Here is a 23,467-nt window from a genome sequence, read left to right as displayed (position 1 = left end):
AACAGCACACTACTCATCTTTCAGTTGGCAAGCATGTTATGTGACTACAGTTGCTCAGTCTTTTATCCATGAGGATGTCCACATACATGACTTACAGGGTATGATGGGCAATGAAGGTTTTGCTTCCCGAACTCTTTGGGTGATTTTTATGGCTTTTAGGTCACAACAATTTTCTTTGAATTTTTCTGTCATGTACTGTTTTATTGAAAGTGTTTTTGTTTTTTTTTTAGATTTCCTCTTGTATGATTACGGATAAGGCATAACAACTGGAACATCTGTGGTAATCTAAAAATAGTGACACTGCTACTTGGAATGCAGTCCATTTGTGAAAAAGACAGCCATGCTAAAGAGTCTTATTACATTAAAAAAGATCTGGCCACTTCAAAGGCATTTACAAAAGTGTGGCACATAAACCACTTGTCAATTCAACAAAAATATTTTTTTGCTTTCTCTTCATATAAAATTTAGATAATGAAAATTGTAATTAAGCAGTGAACAAGGCAGGCAAAGGATTTTGATGTTTGAAACAGATATTTCCATAAGTAACTGATGCCAGGAATTATGAAGCCATTTTTGTCTGTTCACAAATCAGACATATGCTGTCTGTGACAAGCGGTTCAAAGATCTGCTTGGGGGGTGTCAAAGGAAATCTCATGGAATGTATTCAATGGTGATTTGGGGAATTTTTTTTTTTAGCTACAGAGCAGCATACATAAAAAACCCATGAAGTGTAGCATGTCGCTGAAGATTAATTTTTTTTTGCATTCACACTTGGACTTCCCCTGCTAATCTTACTGCTGGCTGACAAACATGGTGAAAAGTTTCACCAGAGCATGGCAGTAATGGAAAAGAGGTATGAGGGCAAGTGGACTCCATCAATGCTGGTCGAATATTGTTTGACGCTGAGTAAAAGGTATCACAAGCCGAGTATAAATTTAAATCATCAGCATAATATTTTTAGTTCTATTGAACTACTGCTGTGTGTCAGCAACATTAAGCAATTAAGCACGCGAATTTAAAGTTATTTCATGTTTCTCCAAATTCCTATATGATATAGTTTCTCCGTAATTATATTTGTGTTAAGCTTGAAGCTGTCTGTCATAAGTACCAAAATATTTTCTGGAAGTAAAACCTTGAAAAAATTTCCTCAAGATTTCGCAGGTTGTGGAGCATGTGCTGATACAGCTCATTACTGCACCCACTGCACAAGGAACCACCTGGATTGGGACCCAATTACAGCCGAGCTTTTGGTGACACCTCAGCACCACACTGGAACAGTGTCAGATTTTTGTTTTTTTTTATTGTATCTGGAGTGCTAATCCTGCCACCAACCTCCTATGTTTTCCCTGCAAGTTGCAGGACTTCTCAGCACAGCTTTAAATGTACAAAATACAGTGATACCTTGGAATCTGAACTTAATCCGTTCCAGAACCCAGTTCGAGTTCCAAATCATAGAAACTGTATTAATCCGTTCCTGGGTCCCAAAAACTCGAATTTTCAAAATGATTTTAACAGTAAATACACTGGATTTTAAGGTAAAATCTTAACAAATAATATTTGAATAAAAGTGTAAATTAATAAAATTTTAAATATAAAAAGCAGTATTAACCTTAAAGGAATGATGATGGTGCATGTGGAAGCTGGAGGAGGAGAGAGATTATTGCTTTCCTCTTACTCTTATTTTTCTCACTACACTTTTTAGGACTCGTGGCGAATACACTAAGTTGTTATATCACTTTTAAAAAAAAAAAACAAACAAAAAAAATCTTGGTGGAAGGGAGACCAGGGAGACGAGAAGTTATCTTTTAGAAGACACTTAAAAGACCCGCGAGATGAAAGAGATTGGCCATGGAGCATCTTGTGGGGGACCTTAAACATGAGACTTGGTGCCAAGAGATTGTAATTTGACGTCCTGCGAGAGACACTTAAACGTCACATGAGACAAGCCAGTGAGACAACATTTTCACAACGTGACCGGCAGAGACGCAAAGTAGCAAAAGGACAGCTGCTGTACAGGCTTTTAAATGATTGCCATGCAGCTTGCCAGTAGCAGAAAGACAGCAGATGATCTGATGGCATCTCCTTAGTGTGCGTTCAGCTGCACCCCCTTCAGAACGCAAGCAGTGTTATACGTCCTGCGAGAAAGAGATGTAATCAAGCCCAGGCTGGAAAAAAAGGACAAGTATTATTTTTACAAGGGTTTTAAAGTAAAAATTAAAATAATGCATATGTAACAATTCCCATGAAAATAACAGTCTCTTTAGATTGTATATCCAGTAAACCAAACCGGGGGGTGGGCGAGCGAAGTGAGCAGGGGGCGGAGCCCCCTAGTTATATAAAAAAAATAACAAAACAGGCACAAAATCATAAAATTAGCACCGGAAATTACACGAGATGTTTTCTCTACAGCTTCTGACAATGAACTGAACGACAACGTGTATGGGTGGCCCGAGCGCTGGGGAAACGTATGCACAAACACACACAACGTGCTGGGTGTTCAGATTCCGGGGCAAAATTTGCTCAAATTTTTCGTTTGTTCAAGTTTTTAGAGTTCTGGGGCATTCCACCCGCCCTTCACTATCTCTGATTGGTTTAGACCATGATATGGGCCTAATGTGTGTCTGTTGTTGAACAACAGGGAGACTTTAAGAGTTTAGTTTTTTTTTCCCCCTCGAACGGCTGGTCGCACCGGTGCAACCTTTGGTTTTTTTTAGTCGCACCATTGAGAAATTAGGTCGCACGTGCGCTCTAGAGCCCTGTCTTTGTTTTCAACTATGACACGATTAGTATCAGGAAGCAATTCTTTGTTCATAATGAAAAGAGAAGTTTGTAGTCATTGGGTCCTCATGTGCAGGTTAGCCAGGTCAAATATCCTATTCTCAGCAGCAAACTGGGCACTGCCATTTTTTTCTTTTAAATGTACTTACTTCTGGCTTGAGCATTCTCTCTCCAGAGTATATGGTTTCAGTACATTAGGTAAAACTGCTGTGATATAAACTATATTGCTTCCAAGTTAATGATATTTCTCCTTTCAGAAGACTTTGAAAAAATGCACTGGTGTATATACAAGAATTAAATGTATCAGTATAACACTATTTTTTTTTCCATTTTGTTGATTCAGTTTGCCTTTCATAAGCTCACTTGCAACATATTACTTTCCCCTTCACAATCCCACATTTTTTATAGTATGCACATTTTTTAATGAAAGAAATCTTGAGCTAGGAGTGATTCAAGCTGAAGACGTTATGCCCAGTTGAATGGTGGTACAGAGCATCTTTTGCTGTTCACCTGCTGCTGAAACACAAGGAAGGCTGCTGTCTCTTTAAAGTTGCTGAATTTAAAGCCCTATGTGAGCTCCTTATACCTTACTGCAATTTTTAAGGAGAAAGCTCTAATTTACAAAAGAACAGATATGTGGAGAAACATAGTTTATATACTTTGATGACTTTGCTCAGTCCAGCAAAATAATGTCACACTGCCTCAGGTTTGTGTGGCAGCACATATCCAATAGTTTCTCTTAAACACTGAATGGCTGTGAGGTTCACAATTTATGTAATATTTTAATTTGTACTGGTGCATTTTAAAAGATTGTGATGCCAGAAGGGTTCGCATTATTAAAATATGAAATGAGACAGACGAGGCACCAACAGACATGTAGTGTAGGGACTTGGTGTGAATTGTTCATTTTCGTTTACTGCTACTCAATGGTGCTGCAGAGCCGTGTGTCACAAAGGTAGCGGCTCAGATACTCCTCAGATCAATTTTGAGGAGCAGTGCCTGCGTGAGGCTCTACTAAGTATTCCAGTAATTACCTACGCTTACTGAGATCTGATGCAAAACTGAAATTATGAGGAAAATTGCCGTGTAACTTTCCCCATCCAGCAGTTCAGGAGGACCTGTCCTTTTTCCCAGTGGCAGATAACTGAATGAGCACCAATGGAGTTTGGTTTTATTTGTACTAAGAAATGCTGATGTTAAGTTTAGCACTGATGTGTACTATACTGGTATGCTTTAGTGCTCTTGTAATTTTCATCATCTCATGATTCACTTGGTGGAATAAAACAGTAATTGAAAATAACTCAAAAGTGACCCTTTTCATAATTTTGTATACCTTCCAGATTGGTAGCTAGCGTGACTTTGGGGCCACAACTCTATCCAAGATTGATAAGTGAAATTAAGCACCTATTCTTTCTAGAAGTTTATAAAATTGTCTCATGCTATTATCATGAGCATATTTCTGGAAGAGGTCAGAGTGCATGCACAAGGTGGATATTAATTAGTTGTTTGGATTTATCTGTAAAAATAAAGGACTTTCTGTCAGGCTGCCTTTACACCCTGTGGTTCCAAATTTGATAATACCAACCTTATGGGTGAAGTGTACAGATGGCTATAGATCACATTCAGTACCGTTGGGCCTTTGTGTTGAAATGAAAGAAATTGTTCAGATTTTTGTTGGTTCATTGATGGCCAGAGTAATCGACAACTGCAAAGTGAATTGACATTACAACCAAAAACACGGCTTTGGATTCATTAAATTGCAGGTGTCAATGACAAGGGTACTCTTACGCTTGCTTGTCTCTTTCTACTGTGCTGTGAGTCAAATTATGTTTAGAGCAGTGTTCAAATTAGTATGAATATAAAATGGATTACCTTGGATCTCAGCTTTCTGTTTCTCGACAATAATAAGCTAGCAAAGCTCAGATAGTTTAAAAAATAAAAAGTGATGTGGTTTAACCACTGGCAGAAGGTTTCTTGCCTTCCATGAAGGTACCATCTGTATCCATGGGTTGTTTTCTGTAGAAAGTGTATGGTGAAAATTAAGACGTTGTGAGAATCCTGGTGAAATAGAATCTGAATTGTATTCTGTTGTATGCCAAACGCAAATCATGCTATGTTGAATCTTTTAGTCCATTTGAGATGACCACATACCAGCAGAATTTTTAGAGGAAATAAAAAAACTTGATGTTGAAAGAGACAAATGCTTTCAAAATGTTGAATAAATGGGGATGAAAAAGGTGAGTTTTGCATTTGTGGAGTAAGTTTAAATGAATATATGGAGGAGTATGTAGAGCTTAAGAACAGGAGCTGTATCTGCAAAAAGGAAACTAGGTAAAGGCAACTTCATTATATTTTTTGGTGTTTTTTCCAGTCTATATGCCATTGAATTAGTTGGACTGTCTTACATTATACAGTGACTTGATAACTAGTTGCAGCACAGTTGTACCAAAGCAGCTGTCAAGACTGAAATCTAAAAAAAAAAAAAAAATCATCTCACCTGTTATGTTTGGCTCCAGATATACCCCCACCCATCAAACATGGCCTGCAGCTGTTTTTGCTACTTTTTCCCTTTTTATTTCTGTTGTTTTTGCCATGAGAGCTAATAATGTCCTACATTTGCAAGGATAAAAATTTGGCCATTGCTTCATCAGCATTATGATGAATTGTTCATTATGACACTTGATCCTGCATTTTCTGTCTGGCAAGCTGACTGGCGATGGAATTAGCAAAAGAAAAAAAAACTTGGATTTATGAGGCATTTTTGTTATGATATTTAAAATACTACTGTGTCACCCTAGAAGGTCTCTCCTTAGTATTTTACTTTATTTTATATGTAAGATATCTGTTGCTGCTATTTGCTAACTTTGTTTGTCTATATTTTCTTAAAGAATTTCCTCTGCCTTTACTTTTGAGAAGTTGCATTGGATTTCCAAGACTTCAAGGGGGCTTTAGCATTTTCCTTTTTCCCCTTTTGGTGTTTTGCAAAGCACATCCCTTGTTTGAGAAGTTCCTGCAGTATTGTTTCAGATGTGTCTAGTTTCAGTTCAGCATTATTAAAATTAGTTATTTTTATGCAGGCTCTGAACTTACATGAGAATTACCTTTCATTGTATATTACCTGCAAAAATCCAGTTCAGAATTTGAGAAACCAGAGCCTAAACCAATAAGTAATAAAAAAGATTACACAAATATCTTACAGTGGCAAGAAAAAGAATGTCGTCCTTTTGGAATAACCTGCTTTTCTGCATTAATTGTTTATAAAATCTTCACCAAAGTACAAGAATAGACAAACACAGTATGCTTGCACCAATAACACGATTGTAAATTTTAATGTCTTTGCTTAGGACACCCATCCAAATTCTCAGTGTGCTGTTGATAAAGTAATTGAACCCTTGAATTTAATATGGTTGTACCTCATAAGTTTGGATCATAGAAAACTTTTTTGTTTTTTTCAAAATCCCAAGCTTTACTTTTATCACAGAATTAATTTCCTTTGTTAATATTTGATTTGTCTGGAGTTAATTTGCTATCTTCTTGCTAAATATCTTCATATCAGTCAATTGTGATCAGAAGTTTAATTTGAATTAAAATGACTTGACATGGGTAGGGAGTAGTAGTGGGTGATATACTGGTTGATCTAGCATACTGAAAGATGATCATCTTCTGGCCTGGATTTCATAGCAACCATTTTACTGGTATGCTAAAAATTTCTCCAAAATGAGAAATGTGATTTTTCTGTCACTGTATAGGTCTCTTAAAGGTAACATCGTTACAGCAGTTCAACCTGATGGGTAAGTTGATGCAAAGGGGAAGCTGGCCGAGGAAGAAGCTGTAATCTTTTCTTTCTTTCTTTCTTTCTTTCTTTCTTTCTTTCTTTCTTTCTTTCTTTCTTTCTTTCTTTCTTTCTTTCTTTCTTTCTTTCTTTCTTTTTGCAAGCAAGTTTAACTGAATGCCCTCTATCTTTTGATGTTGTATGTTAAAAAATAAATAATAATAAAAAATATATATATATATTCAGATTGAACACAGCATGAGCAGTATATGTGTAACCACTGCCTCCCTGTACTGACTTAATGGAGTTACGATAAAGAAACATCCCAGTCCCCCTTGAAGATCTAAAGAAGAGTTTAAGGAAGTAGGATGGTAATTGGCTGTGACCAAGCACTAAATTGATCCCTTACTTTTACAATAAAAAGTAGAATAGGATGTTTAACCAGCAATTTATTAAAATGATTTTTTCCTAAACTATACATAAAGAAATTCAAAACTAAACATTTTAAATTCAGCTGGGTGAAGGGGTGAATCATTTAATATACAATAATTTCTGGCGACAACACCAAGCTCACCATTTATAAACTGTTATTGAGCACCTATATTACGTTTAACATCTGCAAACAAATACCCCTTTGGAATAACAAAGTCTACATTTTATAATGAACATAAAAACATCCAATCGAAATAAAATTTGAATTCCAAACATTCCTGATGTAATGTTGTAAAGATAAGAAGTTAGTGCTGACTCGTGAGTTGTAAAGCAAAGGGAAAGCAGTAGCAGTAAACAGCATTAACTTTTACATTCATTGAAGTAAACCACATCACTTTCAAATTCAAATATGAAAGGAAAGGTCTCACGCTAGTGAACATTTGCATCTTTTCAGAAAGGTGTATTGTCCTGTTCATAAATTGAAACTGAATCCTAAAACGGTCCCATTCCTGCCACCACAAACATCAAAACAGAGTACACTGATAAAATGTCCTTTTGGTTCAGGTAAATTCCCCTTAAAACTACATCTGCCTTTGTCACCACACAGTAAATAAGTTTCATGTTCCAGTGCAATCCAATCTACTGTGTATTATGAAACAGCTACTATACTTCAGCTTTACCTGTCTGCCCCTTCTTATGTAATGTCTCTTATAAAACACTATACCAATTATTGCTGTCCATTCCCGGCAACGTTCTAGACATGTCTAGCATTAGTGTTATAAATTATTGATGTAACGTGTGTGCAGTATATCTCCTCTCACTGATAAATTGACATTCTTAGGCATGCGAGACAAGTCATAGATGTCTTCATTTATGCTCTCGAACTTCTACAGGTCACCAGCTGTATAACATCCTGGTCCAGAATATGTTGAGCACACAACCTTAAAGCACTGCAAATGGTGGTTAGCTCAGTACGGAATATTACTGGTACACAGGTGCCTTCTGTTCAGGACCTAAATAATACATGCTGCCCTAGAAAGACACAGTGTTATTAACAACTTTTATTTTATTTTTTATTTTTTTAATCTTCCTGTAGTATCCATTAGCACTTGTACCATTAAATTCAGTCGTAGGTTTTTTATCTATAGGTTACGATGCTAGGCTACTCTGTAACTGTGCATAGTGAAAACTGTATAAGCATATATGATACAGTGCCTAAGTAAAGTATTCACTCCCTTGGAATTTTTCACATTTTATTTTTGTACAACACTCAGTCACAGCAGATTTAATTTCCTTTTTTGACACTGATCAACAGAAACAGTCCTAATAATAATAATTCTTTACATTTGTATAACACTCTTCTCACTACTCATAGCGCTTTAATGAGTGGGAAGCCACAATTCAATGGAGATCAACTTGGCTGTATCTGGAATGACCTGACTTGTACTGTGAAGACAAAATAACAATTTGCTTTCACTTTGACATTGCATTTCTTTGGAGGAGGAGGTTGGAAGCATGCTCTGATTATAGTGCCTTGCCGGATCCAGCACACGGCGAACTACCCAGATTGAAATCCAAGTGCAGCCGTGCAATGAGTGACACCTCCGCACCGCCACACTGAACAGTTTGAGGTTTTTTTTTTACACTGGCTGGAGTGCCAGTCCTGCCACCAACCCCTGGGTTTTCCCTGTAAGTTAGAGGACCTGCTTGCATGGGTGGATGCAAATTAACATTATACCCAGGATGGAGCAATTGCCGGTTAAGGGCTTTGCTCAGGGGCCCAACAGAGTAGAGTCTCTTCTGGCAATTATGGGATTTGAAACGGCAACCTTCTGATTGCTGGAACAGATCTCTAGCCTCAGAGCCACCACTCTGCTCTCTGTTGAGTAGTTTTTAAAAAAAATTCAAATTAAATCCGATGTGGTTTAATGTTGCATAGCAATAAAAGGTGTCAATTTTCAATGGTGTTCATACTTTTAATTGGCATAATATGTATTTCTTAGACATTGTCTGATATGTTTAACTTATGGCAGTCTATTCAGTGTCTGTTGTTAGTTTTATACACTAGACTGTTGGACCTGAGAGAGTCAGATTATTTTTATCACATGACAGTACATTTCAGCAGTTTTGATTACACTTGAACACTTGCAATTTTTTTGAAGTGATATAGTGGTCTACTAAACCTGATGTTACATTATGCATCTTCTAGTCATAGGGTATGTCAGACTTCTTGACTACAGTTACTGATTTTTGGCACTTGACTAAATTTTACGTTTAAATCGCTGGGCATTTAGCCACTGCATGATGATGTTCCAGCTTAGTTGAGCTTTCACCTTTTTCTGACAGCCAGTGTGTGCTACCTAATAGAGCCATTGCTGTACAGAGAGTTAAAAGGTATAACAAGATCAGCTACAGTCTCTGCTCATTTTTCTTTTTGCATTGTATTTTGCTACGTAAAAGATAAGACATCAGACAGGCAAGCTTTTCTTTTGTTTGTGAGGTCCAGCATACCTTGTTGCCCATCACTGCTTTCTTTCCATTGTACTTCGCATGAGCATTCATTGGTTATCAACTCTGTCATGCACACAGGGCCCACCCCTATGACTAAAGACAAAATCAAACCTGTTGGGTTTAGTTGGATTGAGTCATGTTCTAGTTGGAGGGAATTGCTGGGTATGTCTGCGTCATTGAAGCCCATTGCAGACTGCTTCTGATTCGCTAAGATTATGTAAAGGAAGGCTACAACTGAAAACAACTAGTAAAGTTTTCTGATGTGACATGGCTGTGAGCAATGAGAAAAGTCATCTCCTCAGACGGACCACACTTTTTCATAGTGTTTAAATCCAGGTGCTTGTTTCCCTTCTGTAGCCAGTGATGCTGTTATGCAATTTCCTTCACATGGATTAGGTCTTCTGATGGTTTTGAAGGGCAAGACAATGAATACAAAAACATTGAGTGGTATATATTTCCTTGTTAGAGTTTTGACTTTTTTTTTTTTTTTTTTAATATATCCCAGTAGGCAATCACTTTCGTTTCTGTATTTTATTTAAAGTAGTAAGTGGTTTAAGTTCAGCCCCATAAATATTTATTTCTGGCATTAAAATATGTTATGACATGCATATGAATAAAAAAGGCTCTTGTCAGATGACATTCTACCACAAGTTCTATTTTCACCAAGAGTTTCTGAATAAGGGCTTCCTTGATGAATCAATCGGAAAGTGAAATGTTTTTGTGAGTTGTATAGGAATTGAATTTCACATTGACTACAATCCAAATGCTGTCTTTATTTCTCATAGAAATGTTAAACACTGTCTTTGTGCATAACCCCACATGGGAGACGGTGTTGCTTCCACTGTTGCTGGAAAAGCCGTCCATGTAATACCATGGTACAGTTCTGCGCAGATGTCTTCTTTGGGGCATCATTTTGACAAATATGTCTGTCATCTGGCATTTGCTTGATAACAATTAAAAATGTTAGTCTGCAGACACCACATGCTAAGAAATGCCAATTCCTTGTACCTTCAGTACCTTTACTTTATTGGTAAACAGTCATCCACAAAACCACACACATACCTCTAAGGAAGACAAAATATTGTTTGTTTCTCTGAAATGTCTAACATTCTTTCCTTTGTGTTTTTTGTGAGATGTAAATTCTTTACATACTATAGTGGGAACATGATCTGTGAATATCTGGGAGTTGCATTTTTCATGTTATTCTCCTCATTATCATCTTTTTCTATAGTTAAGATGATAAAATTAATTCAAATGAAAAAAGCATCATGATGCTTCAGTAATGTTCACCAACAGCTGCTATAGTTTAGTTTTGAGCAGTAATATGATTGAATGAATTGACAAGTTATTCTGATGTAATATTTGAAAATTGCTCAGTGTATTTTCTTGAAATTGTGTTAAAACATTGGGATTGACTGCCATCTTGAGCTTTCTGAATTACTGCAGATACTGCAGTGGAAGTGCTGCTGCAAAGTCTGCATTTTGGCCTGGTTTGAAATGGTGACGTCATGCTGGGGGTAAGGGATGTGATTGGTTAGGAGGAATTTTTTACATCTGTGTGTTTGAAGCCGGGGTGACTGGTAGAATGTGTGTAAAGCGATTAATATTGCTGTACACTTTCTGGGTGGATTTGATATAAAAACATTTGGGACTTAAGGTTTTGGTATTGGAAATTTTACCAATTTACTTCTTCTGAAAGACCTTCATAAAGAGATTGTGGTAATAAAAGAACATTCAGATGCATTTTATTGTCTTTATTAAAGTATTCATTTGTTCTGTTTGCATTCTTTTGCGTTTTGCCTTATTTTTTTTTTTTAATAGTTCTAGTAATGCTTGTTTCCAGATAGGAAGTTAAATAATAAAAAAAAAAAAAATACATGACCACCACATACATGCATCAGTAATGGTGGAAGAAAAGCTATCAGTGAAAGCTATGTAAAGCTGTGCTCACTTGGTGATTCCTAATATGGTTAGAAATTTAAGCAAATATGTCTTTAGTTACAAACAATAAAGAATTTACACAAGAATGGCATTTCTAAGAATGCTACAACTGGAGTGTTTCAAGTTTCTCCAGGACCTTTACAAACAGATTCATGTGTCCCTGACAGTTTAAATAAACACAATTTCTTCTTTCCATATCAGAGGAATAACGTTACTCGTTAAACCTGCGCAGTCATAATTAAAATGTCTCTTGATGAACATACAGTGTTTGTACTCTGAGTGTAGTGTGAAGTTTTTGATGGGCTTGTTACAAACATTGTGTTAATTGCACTTCTGAGTCACCTCTTAGTTTACTGTACTCTTCTCTTTGTTTCATAATTGTTATCTATAATTTCATATCAATTGTAAATAAGCATTCTGGAACTGTTATAGTATAAGATTATTATTTTAAGAATAGAAATAGAGATATTTAAGTTGTAGAAAATAATGACTTTACAATGTAGACATCAACAGTGGGCAGCAAAAATATAAAACACTAGGCATGAAGCAGAAAACTAATAACTATCTTCTTTCATGGTGTTTCAGTTTAATATGATGTTTATTATTTTTTTTAAATTTCTGATGAAGTTAAGGCTCGGCAATAAAGCAACATACTCGCTTCACAGGGGTTGTAACTCAGAGTAGTGTAAGAGCATCTAACTGCATTGTACTGAACTTCAGCCAGAGTTTAAAAATTGAAATGCATTCTTAATGCGATTTAATGAGGTCATTCGACATCACGGTAGAAATGTTTAACCTCATAATGCCACTAAGCTGTGTTTTTTAACATTTCCAGTCAGTCACGTGAGACCATCTGACATCACACTGATATTTCCAGCACTTGACAGTTATTAAACTAGATCTTACGCTCATTTTCACAGGTTTTGTGTATTTTGAAGCCTGTGCAGTTGCTTATATTTTACAGTGTGCCGTCTTAATCTGTAAAAAGTGGTGACCTTGGAGTTCTTAAAGTTGACCACAGAGTTTCAGACCTCTAGACCAGCTCTACCACCAAGTGCTGGGGCTTTAACAGATTTTGTTCTATAGTAGGCCTGAAGCTCATGCCTTCTTGTCATTCTCATCCCCATCCATGCTTGACCATTTGATGAAACCCCAAGATTGACAAACCCCAATTCTGATCCTTGGAGACCTAACTTTTCTTTTCAGTGCATGTTTGACCCTTACTGTTTCTTAGGCTAAGCCTTTGGTAGTTGGCTTGCTTTTGTGACTGAATACCTGTCTTTCTGTCTATCCATCCCCTCATCCAGTTTAATTTAAATTGCAACCTGTCTGCGTCATTCTTCAGTGCCTATAAATAATTTTGTAAAGGAATCAAAAATGTGAATTGTGCTGTTCAGCAATGACCTTAATATAAAGGAACCTCTTCTTAAAAGGAGTCTTTTTAGTAAAGTATAATGATACCAGCAGGCATATCAAATTGTTGTTTTCATGCTTTATACTTAAGACTGTTGCAATTATCTATACTAATAAAAGGCAAAGCCCTCACTCACTCACTCACTCACTCACTCACTCACTCACTCACTCACTCACTCACTCACTCACTCACTCACTCACTCACTCACTCACTCACTCACTCACTCACTCACTGACTCATCACTAATTCTCCAACTTCCCGTGTGGGTGGAAGGCTGAAATTTGGCAGGTTCATTCCTTACAGCTTCCTTACAAAAGTTGGGCAGGTTTTATATCGAAATTCTACGCGTAATGGTCATAACTGGAAGCAGTTTTCTCCATTTACTGTAATGGAGATGAGCTTCAACGCCGGGGCGGAGTTTCGTGTGACATCATCACGCCGCCCACGTAATCACGCAGTACATAGAAAACCAGGAAGACCTCAAAAAAGCGCTGAAGAAAACATGCATTATATAATTGAGAAGGCAGCGAAACAATAAGAAGCGGCGAAAGTGACATATACAACCATATTCATGAGTTCTGCTACTGAAACAAAGTACGATGTAAACCTACACTTTAAATTAAGTTCATAGACAGGCTGCGCTGGCATTTGTAATTTAGTGCCTGCCCATATAAGGCCGTCCGTCAGCGGCAATCCAATAGCAAACTGCCACGGGTAAATATTCACGGGTGAAGGACTGTGCTTATGGAGAGGAAGATGAGATGGTCAGGGTGGTGTTTGACACAAACTCAGCGAAACTGCGAGAGAAAGTTTTAAGTGCCAGGACTAAGGTAACATTAAATAAAGCTATGGACATAGCACGAGATGGCACCAGCACAGCTGGGAACCTTCGATGCATGTACACCGAGGGCTCACGTGAACTGACGCAGTGCACAGATAAAAGGCAACAGTTCCAAAGAGCTGAACAAAACCGAATTACACAATTGAAAAGGCAGCAAAAAATATGAAGCGTCTGATAAGCATATTCATAAATGCAGCTACTGCGGAAACAAAGCACACGGTGGAAAAGTCAATGTCCCGCTAAAGGAAGACAGTGTAAAAAACCCGTGCATGCAGTGTGTCAGGTCTCAGATAAAGAAGAAGACGAGCTGTTTATTGATGCAGTAAGAAACGAATCGATGAATGAAACCTGTCATCTTTACAACGATTGACAAACACGGAATGTAACTTGAACACAACACATCCTACAAATACGAACCTGATTGAAAGAAATAATGATAATCAAATCCTTGATGACAGCAACACTCAGTAACACTCACAAAACAAATACTGTATATTGACAGTCATGTTACGTTATTTTTAAAATGTTCCCTTTTCTTTTTCTAGCTTTTTAACACACTACTTCTCGCTGCGATACGCTGGGTATATATATATATATATATATATGTCCCGATCTACATACTCGAATAATGGATACTTTATTCGCCATCAGTGATTGTTTTGGTAAAGCCATACTCAGTGTATTCATTAGATGAACGGTAAAAAGTAAGAGCGAGGGAGGATGCAGGCTGTGTGGCCAACTCTATCTGAATTGCGCGATCACATTTGAAAAATATATCTTTTCAAGTTCTATTTAGTCCATATGTGTCAAACTCAAGGGCGCGGCCACATCCGCCCGGGCGTAATTATATCCGGCCCGAGATCATTTTATATACTGTATTATTGTTATTAATGGCCCAGGTATATGAAGCGCTGGTAACACAATAAACTACAGATCCCATAATGCAGCGCTTCAGCTGCCTTGCCGAACACTTACCGCGTTAATCAAGTCTACCTTTTGATGCTGCAAGTTATTGCGAAGCTAGAGTTATTGCGCACTGAGTTTGCACGGCGCTTTGGTGACTTTGAAGAACGAAAAAAGTCCGTCTACATGCGGCTCGAACCTTGTGCATGTTTGGTAGCACATATCTGTGTGAGAAACTCTTCTCAGTGATAAAGACTAACAAAACAGCACAGAGGAGTCGCCTCACTGATGAGCACCTGCAATCCATCCTGAGAATCTCCACAACACAGAACCTCACACCAAACAGAAACGAACTTGTGGCCAAAAAAAGATGGCAGGCGTCCAGCTCTAAAATGACATATGAGCAAAGACAACTGAATGATTTGATTTGTTGTTGCACGTAAGAGCGGGAGTCAACCTTTTAACAAACAGCGTATTGCACTGATCTGAAATAGCTGTGTGTGTATATATGTAGATATGTATGTATATGTATATATATGTTTATATATGTGTGTGTATGTATGTATGTATATATATATATATATATGTGTGTGTGTATTTGTGTGTATATATGTGTGTGTATGTATGTATGTATGTATGTATGTGTGTGTATATATGTAGATATATATATGTATGTATATATGTGTATATATATATATATATGACAACAACACTCATCACTCACAACAGTGACAAAACAATTACATTGACAATCAGGTTACGTTATTTTCAAAATGTTTCCTTTTCTTTTCATTGCTTCTTTAACACACTACTTGTCCGCTGCGAAGCGCGGGTATTTTGCTAGTATATAGTAATATACTGTATATAGTCTGATTATCATTAAACTTAATGTTTATAGTTTTTAGCATTATTTCCAAACTTTATTTTCTTTCATTTCCATACAGCACTCTTAAATAACTGCAACCCTCTACCAAACCAAAAATTAAATTTTATTTTGTTCAGAAGTGTTTTCTGAGACTTGGGGTGGAATGTTTAGTCTTTTCAGAGATAGAGGAGTGATTTTTTTTGCATAAGGTCAACTGCCTAAAAATAGTCGTTTTAGAAAAGGTGTGGATGTACAAGGATGCAAAATCACTTTCCTCAAGACATAAACACCTTGAGACATTAAAACTTGTGTCCATTCCGGGCACGTTTCAGCTTTTCTACAAAACACTACTTTTCTTCCGATTGCAACACAACTGTACCCATTTGGAACTATTTAACTTTTAAACCACAGCTGTGTAAATATTCATGATTGAGGTTCTATATGGAGGGGACAAAAGGAAACAGTAAACACAGAAGTGGCAGGGTTTAAATTAAATAAGCAAAAGAAATACTTATATGAAAGTGAAAAACATTATTTGCAAAGAAAGTGAGTCTTGAAAAAGGTTTCATGAAAGTAGGTTAACACAGTGAAGAAATCTCACAGAACATTGTAGAGCAGTAAAGAAACTGCATTCATGATTGTGGAGCATGACAACATAATGTGAGAACTGATAGTGTTAATAACACTTGAAATAATGGTTAGTTGTGCAGCTTTCTTGAGCCCCTTACTGAATAAAGCATATTTACTATTGGCCTATAAGGTTTTTGACTGTTTAGCCCCTCACAATTTGGCAAATCTTTCAATAATACTGTCTTTTCATGATATTGAGACTATCATTTATAATTCATGACTGGACAAAAACAAAAAGTATTATAACAGGCAACACCCAACACCCCACATCTGTTTTCCCTTGGGCCCTCCTCATTACATTTCAGCCTGCTGTACAAAAAACATTTTTGGGTGCAACTGTTTTAATCTGAGAAATTTGACAAAAGGGCAAATCCACTCCTGTTCTTGGGGTTTCTGCACCGTCTCTTCGTGGTTCAGAATAACTCCGTTGGACAGTATGCAGCAATTAAAAGTAAGATTAAAAATATACCTTAATGTAATGTGTGCTCGGTTCTGTTGCTTTTGAGAGTTTTTACCATCTAATCTCAATAAATTGGTGAAGTTTTATTTCCATACTCGGTCATGTCTATTATGCTACTGTTTGTATGATCTTTTGCCTGAAACCAAAAAAATGAGACCATAAAGATATCATTGTGGAGTTTCTGGGGAAGGTCAGAAGTTATACGTTGAATAAAGCTTTTTGCCACATGTGTTTCTATGAAAACTTCTAAAGTTGACCCGTTTATGCAAACTAATTTTCATTTTTGGCTGTGCTGACTAAAATATATAAATGCCTTTGTGCAGCAAGTTTTGCTTCAGGGACAGTTTTTAATTGTGTTGGCAATGTTGCAACCTCAGTGACTTTTTTCCTTAAGCCAGACAAAGTTATTTGCACTAAATCTGGCTCTTGAATATTATAGTGTTGGTTGTGAAGCAGTGGGATATGGAAATTTCAGTCATAAATTGTATGTGTAAGTTGTTGTGATGTTGCAGAGTTTATAGAGTTTTATTTATTTACAACCCAAGTTGGTGCACTAGTTTCTTTATCTTTTTTTTTTTTTTTTTTTTTTGAAGTTTCTAGCTTACAGTTCTTCATCAGAAAAAAAATGTCTGCAAGTGTTTTTTTTTTTTTTTTTATTTCTAGACATGATCCACTTTGGAAATATATTATTTATTGACAGTTACTCAGTGTCCGATGTGAATTCTAATTGAATTGAAAATCGGCTTCCACATACGCATAGTAGTCTCCTTGAACTGCTAATTAGTGCACTTTGTAATACGCTTCTGAGATTAACGTTGTTTCAGTATTTTCTTGTTGCGTTTGTGAATTATTTCCCAGGATTACATTGTTGTAATCAATGTTCATATATTAACAATGTGACAAAAACTGTTGTAGCTTTGTATTCACAGGAGAGCAGCCAGAAAAACACAATCTCTATCAGACAATAAATAACTTAACTGTAAAGGGCCATTTGGTGTGATCGTGTAGGTCTTTACACTAATGTTCATTGGATTTGGAAGTCTGTAATTGATCTAATTGGCTACAGTAAGGGAATGTTTGATAAAATCTACTTCTGCCCATTTCAGGTATTATTTTTACACATTTCCAGTTGCATATATACCTGGATGGCTCTCCAGAATTAAGATCCTTATCAAGTCAGGGTCATTAAAATATTCCCAGTCAGATTTTTAGTTTTACTCCAGCTTGGCAGCAATCCTACATATTTTGGAGTGGTCAGATAGAAGATGTTTGGTGGCAAGGCCTTAAATGGGATGTACCTGCAATTCTGCAACAGTTGAAGCAGTTTGCTAAAGTAGAACGAGCAGAAATTGTTCAACACTGAAAGGGATTTGCTGTCACTTACAGAATTGAAAAGTAATTTACTTTTTTATATAAACCAAGGATTAATTGTTTTGTAATGTTTACATTAAAAATACCTTTCAAAACATAGTGCATTCACTTTTTCTTTCCATTTAAAATGGATGGTATTAATTTGTTTATAATTAGAAGCTTACTTAATTAAACATGCATCTGTTTATTTTAGTAAGCTGTCCAAATTTTTGTTCTGTCCAAGTTTTTATTGAAAAGACTATCTGGAGTGACATTTTGCTGAGTAATTATTATTTAATAAAAGCAAAGAATCACAAGGCAAACAAAGAAAAGATACAACAGTATAATGTGCACTGTACTTATGTGTTATGCATTTCAAAGCTATCAGTTCCATGTTAGTCTTTAACAAAACGAGATAACTATCACACTAATGCAACTTTATACTTCAACAGATTAGCTGTGCCTCACATTTTAGTGCTCTTTCTTATATTTACACATTTTTAAAATGAATTTAGGCTTTTAAGTCTCATAAATCTTATTCAGATTGTCCATTGTAATTTGCTGAAAATTATACTTCAGCTCTAATATGTATTTAAGAAAGCCTGAATTAACATTGTAGTTGCCCTTTTTTTATTGTGCATCAATTTGTATATTGCTAATATGACAATATTTGTTTGTATTTCAGGGTTTCGTAAAAATGATGAGATGAAGGCTATAGAAGTTCTACCAATTCTAAAAGAAAAAGTTGCCTTTTTATCAGGTAAGTTTTCATTATTTTTTGGTTTAGAACTATTTCATACCTAGATTTTGTTAATTGTTTAGGTTTGTAAAGAATCAGACATGTTAGACAAGATATCACATTTTACACTGTTTAAGACAGTCTTTTCACCTTTTGCTTTTTGAGTATTTCCATGGTGAGAAAAATGTGTTTTTTGGATGTCACGTTTAAAGTTAAGAGATGTTAGCTGGATTGAACAGTCAGAAATAACAGATTACATTAGAATAAGTCAATTGCTGTTGCAGTTATTTTAAGTAACTCTCAGGCATCTGCCATAGCTATCCAGACATGTATAGATCAGACAGGCAGTTTGAATAATAACGCTGCACAGAGTTCTTTCACAAGTGCTCAGTTAAAATGCAAGTAGTGTATAGATTTTATAAACTTTTAAATACAGAATTAGTACACATAAAAACACATTTTTTTAACACACAGGAAGACAAATTAGTTTAAAACTGATTAACAGAAATGGAAACCAACAAGGTTTGCCTGTTAAAGTTTTTTTGAACTCTGAGCAGTTGACAGTGTTGGGAGAGGAAAACAAAAACCTCAGTCAGCAGCATCATCAACGATGAAGTAAACCTCTGGAGGGTTCACAGTTAGTTATAAGAGAGAAAGTTATAAACGGTTTCAGAAAATTCCATAGTTCTAGAGAATGTTGGCCAACTAGAAGCCCTGTAGCCCACCATTATCCCCCCAACAAAATCATTCTCTGTAATAGCCTGTGCTGGGCCATCCAATATAAGGACAGAATCTTTCCAAACACAGTCTCAAGTCATTCTCTGAGCAGATGCTATTTTCATGTACTGGGTTTCATTAAACTTATTATGTGGGTTGCTTCTATGTCTACTTGCAATATCTTCATACTTCAAGCACCCAATACTAGAAATGTTTCTTATATTTACTTATTTGGCTGACACCTTTATCCAAGGCGACTTACAACATTTATGATACAATTGGTTACATTTCTTTTGGTTTTCTGCAGCAGCACAGGCAGGTCATGTGTCTTGCTCATGGTCACACAGTGTCAGTAGTGGGATTTGAACCCACAGCGTAAGGTTTTTTCTAGCGGGACTTTTTTTTCTCTCCCTTCAATTATTTTTTTTTTCCCCCAACCAATGTCACCTTAAGAGGCTCTATAGAAATGTGTGATTCTCAGATTGTTGTATGTAAGTTAGATCTTAGTAGGTGGTGTTCTTTGGAGAAGTGTCAAGTTTATTTGAGTAATAGCTTTCTCAACATTTGACAAAATTATACTGTGTTGTAAGTTGTACCATATGTAATGTGCAATTTATCTATTGCATTTTAGAGGTTAATATAGAACTCTTATCACAGAACTTGTTTACTGTTCCAAGGGCATAAAAATGCAAGTCTGTTCCAGTCCCAGTTCAGTTTATGTTGAATGTTTCCACAGTTTCTTTCAAGTCTAGTTAATTCTTGAGTTTGTGTATTTGGGATATGCCACCGCCTAAATAACACATTTTATTTATATAGAACCTTTCCCATGATGGAATGGAATACAAACCGGATTCCAAAAAAGTTGGGACACTATACAAATCGTGAATAAAAACTGAATGCAATGATGTGGAGGTGCCAACTTCTAATATTTTATTCAGAAAAGAACATAAATCACGGAACAAAAGTTTAAACTGAGAAAATGTATCATTTTAAGGGAAAAATATGTTGATTCAGAATTTCATGGTGTCAGCAAATCCCAAAAAAGTTGGGACAAGGCCATTTTCCCCACTGTGTGGCATCTCCCCTTCTTCTTACAACACTCAACAGACGTCTGGGGACCGAGGAGACCAGTTTCTCAAGTTTAGAAATAGGAATGCTCTCCCATTCTTGTCTAATACAGGCCTCTAACTGTTCAATCATCTTCGGCCTTCTTTGTTGCACCTTCCTCTTTATGATGCGCCAAATGTTCTCTATAGGTGAAAGATCTGGACTGCAGACTGGCCATTTCAGTACCTGGATCCTTCTCCTACACAGCCATGATGTTGTGATTGATGCAGAATGTGGTCTGGCATTATCTTGTTGAAAAATGCAGGGTCTTCCCTGAAAGAGATGACGTCTGGATGGGAGCATATGTTGTTCTAGAACCTGAATATATTTTTCTGCATTGATGGTGCCTTTCCAGACATGCAAGCTGCCCATGCCACACACACTCATGCAACCCCATACCATCAGAGATGCAGGCTTCTGAACTGAGCGTTGATAACAACTTGGGTTGTCCTTGTCCTCTTTGGTCTGGATGACATGGCGTCCCAGATTTCCAAAAGAACTTCGAATGTGACTCGTCTGACCACAGAACAGTCTTCTATTTTGCCACACTCCATTTTAAATGATCCCTGGCCCAGTGACAACGCCTGAGCTTGTGGATCTTGCTTAGAAATGGCTTCTTCTTTGCACTGTAGAGTTTCAGCTGGCAGCGCGGATGGCACGGTGGATTGTGTTCACTGACAATGGTTTCTGGAAGTATTCCTGAGCCCATTCTGTGATTTCCTTTACAGTAGCATTCCTGTTTGTGGTGCAGTGTCGTTTAAGGGCCCGGAGATCACAGGCATCCAGTATGGTTTTACGGCCTTGACCCTTACGCACAGAGATTGTTCCAGATTCTCTGAATCTTCGGATGATGTTATGCACAGTTGATGATGATAGATGCAAAGTCTTTGCAATTTTTCGCTGGGTAACACCTTTCTGATATTGCTCCACTATCTTTCTGCGCAACATTGTGGGAATTGGTGATCCTCTACCCATCTTGGCTTCTGAGAGACACTGCCACTCTGAGAAGCTCTTTTTATACCCAATCATGTTGCCAATTGACCTAATTAGTGTTTATTGGTCTTCCAGCTCTTCGTTATGCTCAAATTTACTTTTTCTAGCCTCTTATTGCTACTTGTCCCAACTTTTTTGGGATTTGTTGACACCGTGAAATTTTGAATCAACATATTTTTCCTTTAAAATGATACATTTACTCGGATTAAACGTTTGATCTGTCATCTACGTTCTATTACAAATAAAATATTGACATTTGCCATCTCCACATCATTGCATTCAGTTTTTATTCACAATTTGTTTAGTGTCCCAACTTTTTTGGAATCCGGTTTGTATATTATCATACTACAAGTATCAATATTCATTTATAAATACTTTCATAATGTTGTTTTTTAAAAACATACTGCATGAAGTACCAAAATGTATATTACTATATCATATTGCATGCGTAATAAAGTTACAGTAGTTTGTAAAGGGCAGTGGAGCAAAATTTGATTACTGGGTTACTGGAGTTGATAAAAAATTTCACAAATTCTAATTTGATTAAACATTATTTTTTTTCCATAGCCTTTTGATCAAAATATAGCCTCTTGTTTAATTTTATAAGTTGTGTCTTTTGTTTAATGTTACTCGATGTTTGTAACATTGTTTGATCCCACAGCTGTAAATATGTTTATTGGAAATGCATTAGCCAGTTTACTTAGAATATTTGATTTCATTCCTTTAGTACATGTATCTTTTTAAATACTTCGCTAAACATCGAAGTTTTAAACATAAACATATTACAAATAAATTAGATGTCATATTTGTAAAGAAAATGTAACTCCAGTCATGCACTGACTTATGGTTCCCCTTGGGGCAGGTCTTTCCATTTGAGTCTCTGGGGGTCTGGTGTGGGTCACTGAGCATGCATAGTTTGAGTACAAAATAGCACAAAACAATATTCTTTTCTCAGTGTCTGCACACTGAGTCAGTTTAAAGCACAGTTTCTCAACCACTGGGTTGTGGCACAGGCGGGTCCTGGGGTTGCTTTGTTAACTCACAAGTATGTCAACCTATGTAATCTGCAATGCTTTGTGATATATTTCCACGTTTGTAAGTCAGGTTTGTTTTACCATTTGGGTCCCCACGATAACATTTGTTTCACCAAGAGGATAGTTTGCAACAGCTGATAGTATATCGTCAGTAAATTTAAAAAAGCAAAATAGTTGCTCGACCATAACGGTTGAGAAATATTGCAGGCCAGATGCGTAAGAATTAACCACATGGGCTAGCACAAACAAACCTTAAAGCCTAATGGGCCCATCAAGAGTCAGAAAACTTGCGAGACCCTGTGAGATAATAATAATAATAGTGAGCAAATTATTTCTGTGGTTGGTTTTGACAGTTTCTAGAACATTATAACCTTATTGTCTTTCTATGGCCCTGGACAGTAAGTACAGATTGCCCCAACTCTGTGGGCCATAAATCAGACCATGACTATTTGATTATATATTTTAAATAAAGCACATACAATAAAAAAAATACAAATGCTAATGCATGTATACTGGACACATGCACTTTTTGTAGTTATTTAAGTTTATAGTTTTATTTCAAAATAGTAGCTAGGTCTCGCCTTGGGTGTGAGCACTAGAACTGCCAAATTAGTCAAACAAAAAGTTTTGAATATTCCATCAAAAAAATAATTTGACTATATTCGAAGTTAGATTTATAATTCTGATTCCTAGTGTTACATGTGCGTTTGAACATGCTTTTATTCCTACTTTATTATTATGATAGTGACCACTGCAAGCAGTTTAGTACTAACTGCTAGGTGACCAAGTGTTGGACCGTTCAACCTGTTGGGCACTAAAGCACCCAAATTGCACTCAGTTCTTCTTATGGAAGGGCCCTGTACCTTCACAAAATGTGCTTCCTCTGGGCTCCATCCCAACTGTTTCCCATTCCTTGCAGCTGTCCTTCCAGCAGCAAGACACATCACAATAGAGTACAGCACTCAACTGGCATTCTGATG

General features: G+C 36.6%; 1 protein-coding gene across 4 annotated transcripts in view; it reads left to right on the top strand.

Moving 5' to 3' along the window:
* The window catches only part of LOC120515459 (triple functional domain protein), a 322,795-nt gene that overhangs the window by 112,379 nt on the left and 186,949 nt on the right, over positions 1-23,467 (top strand). For all 4 annotated transcript variants that reach the window (XM_039736493.1, XM_039736492.1, XM_039736495.1 and 1 more), the window contains exon 3: positions 18,583-18,657. In XM_039736493.1, the coding sequence (XP_039592427.1) occupies positions 18,583-18,657 (75 nt within the window). The remainder of the gene's footprint in view (positions 1-18,582; positions 18,658-23,467) is intronic.

This window comes from Polypterus senegalus, chromosome 15 (assembly GCF_016835505.1).
Source record: "Polypterus senegalus isolate Bchr_013 chromosome 15, ASM1683550v1, whole genome shotgun sequence".
Lineage (NCBI taxonomy): Eukaryota > Metazoa > Chordata > Cladistia > Polypteriformes > Polypteridae > Polypterus > Polypterus senegalus.
Note: the sequence above shows the minus strand (reverse complement) of the source record. Positions and strands in the feature narration are given on the sequence as shown.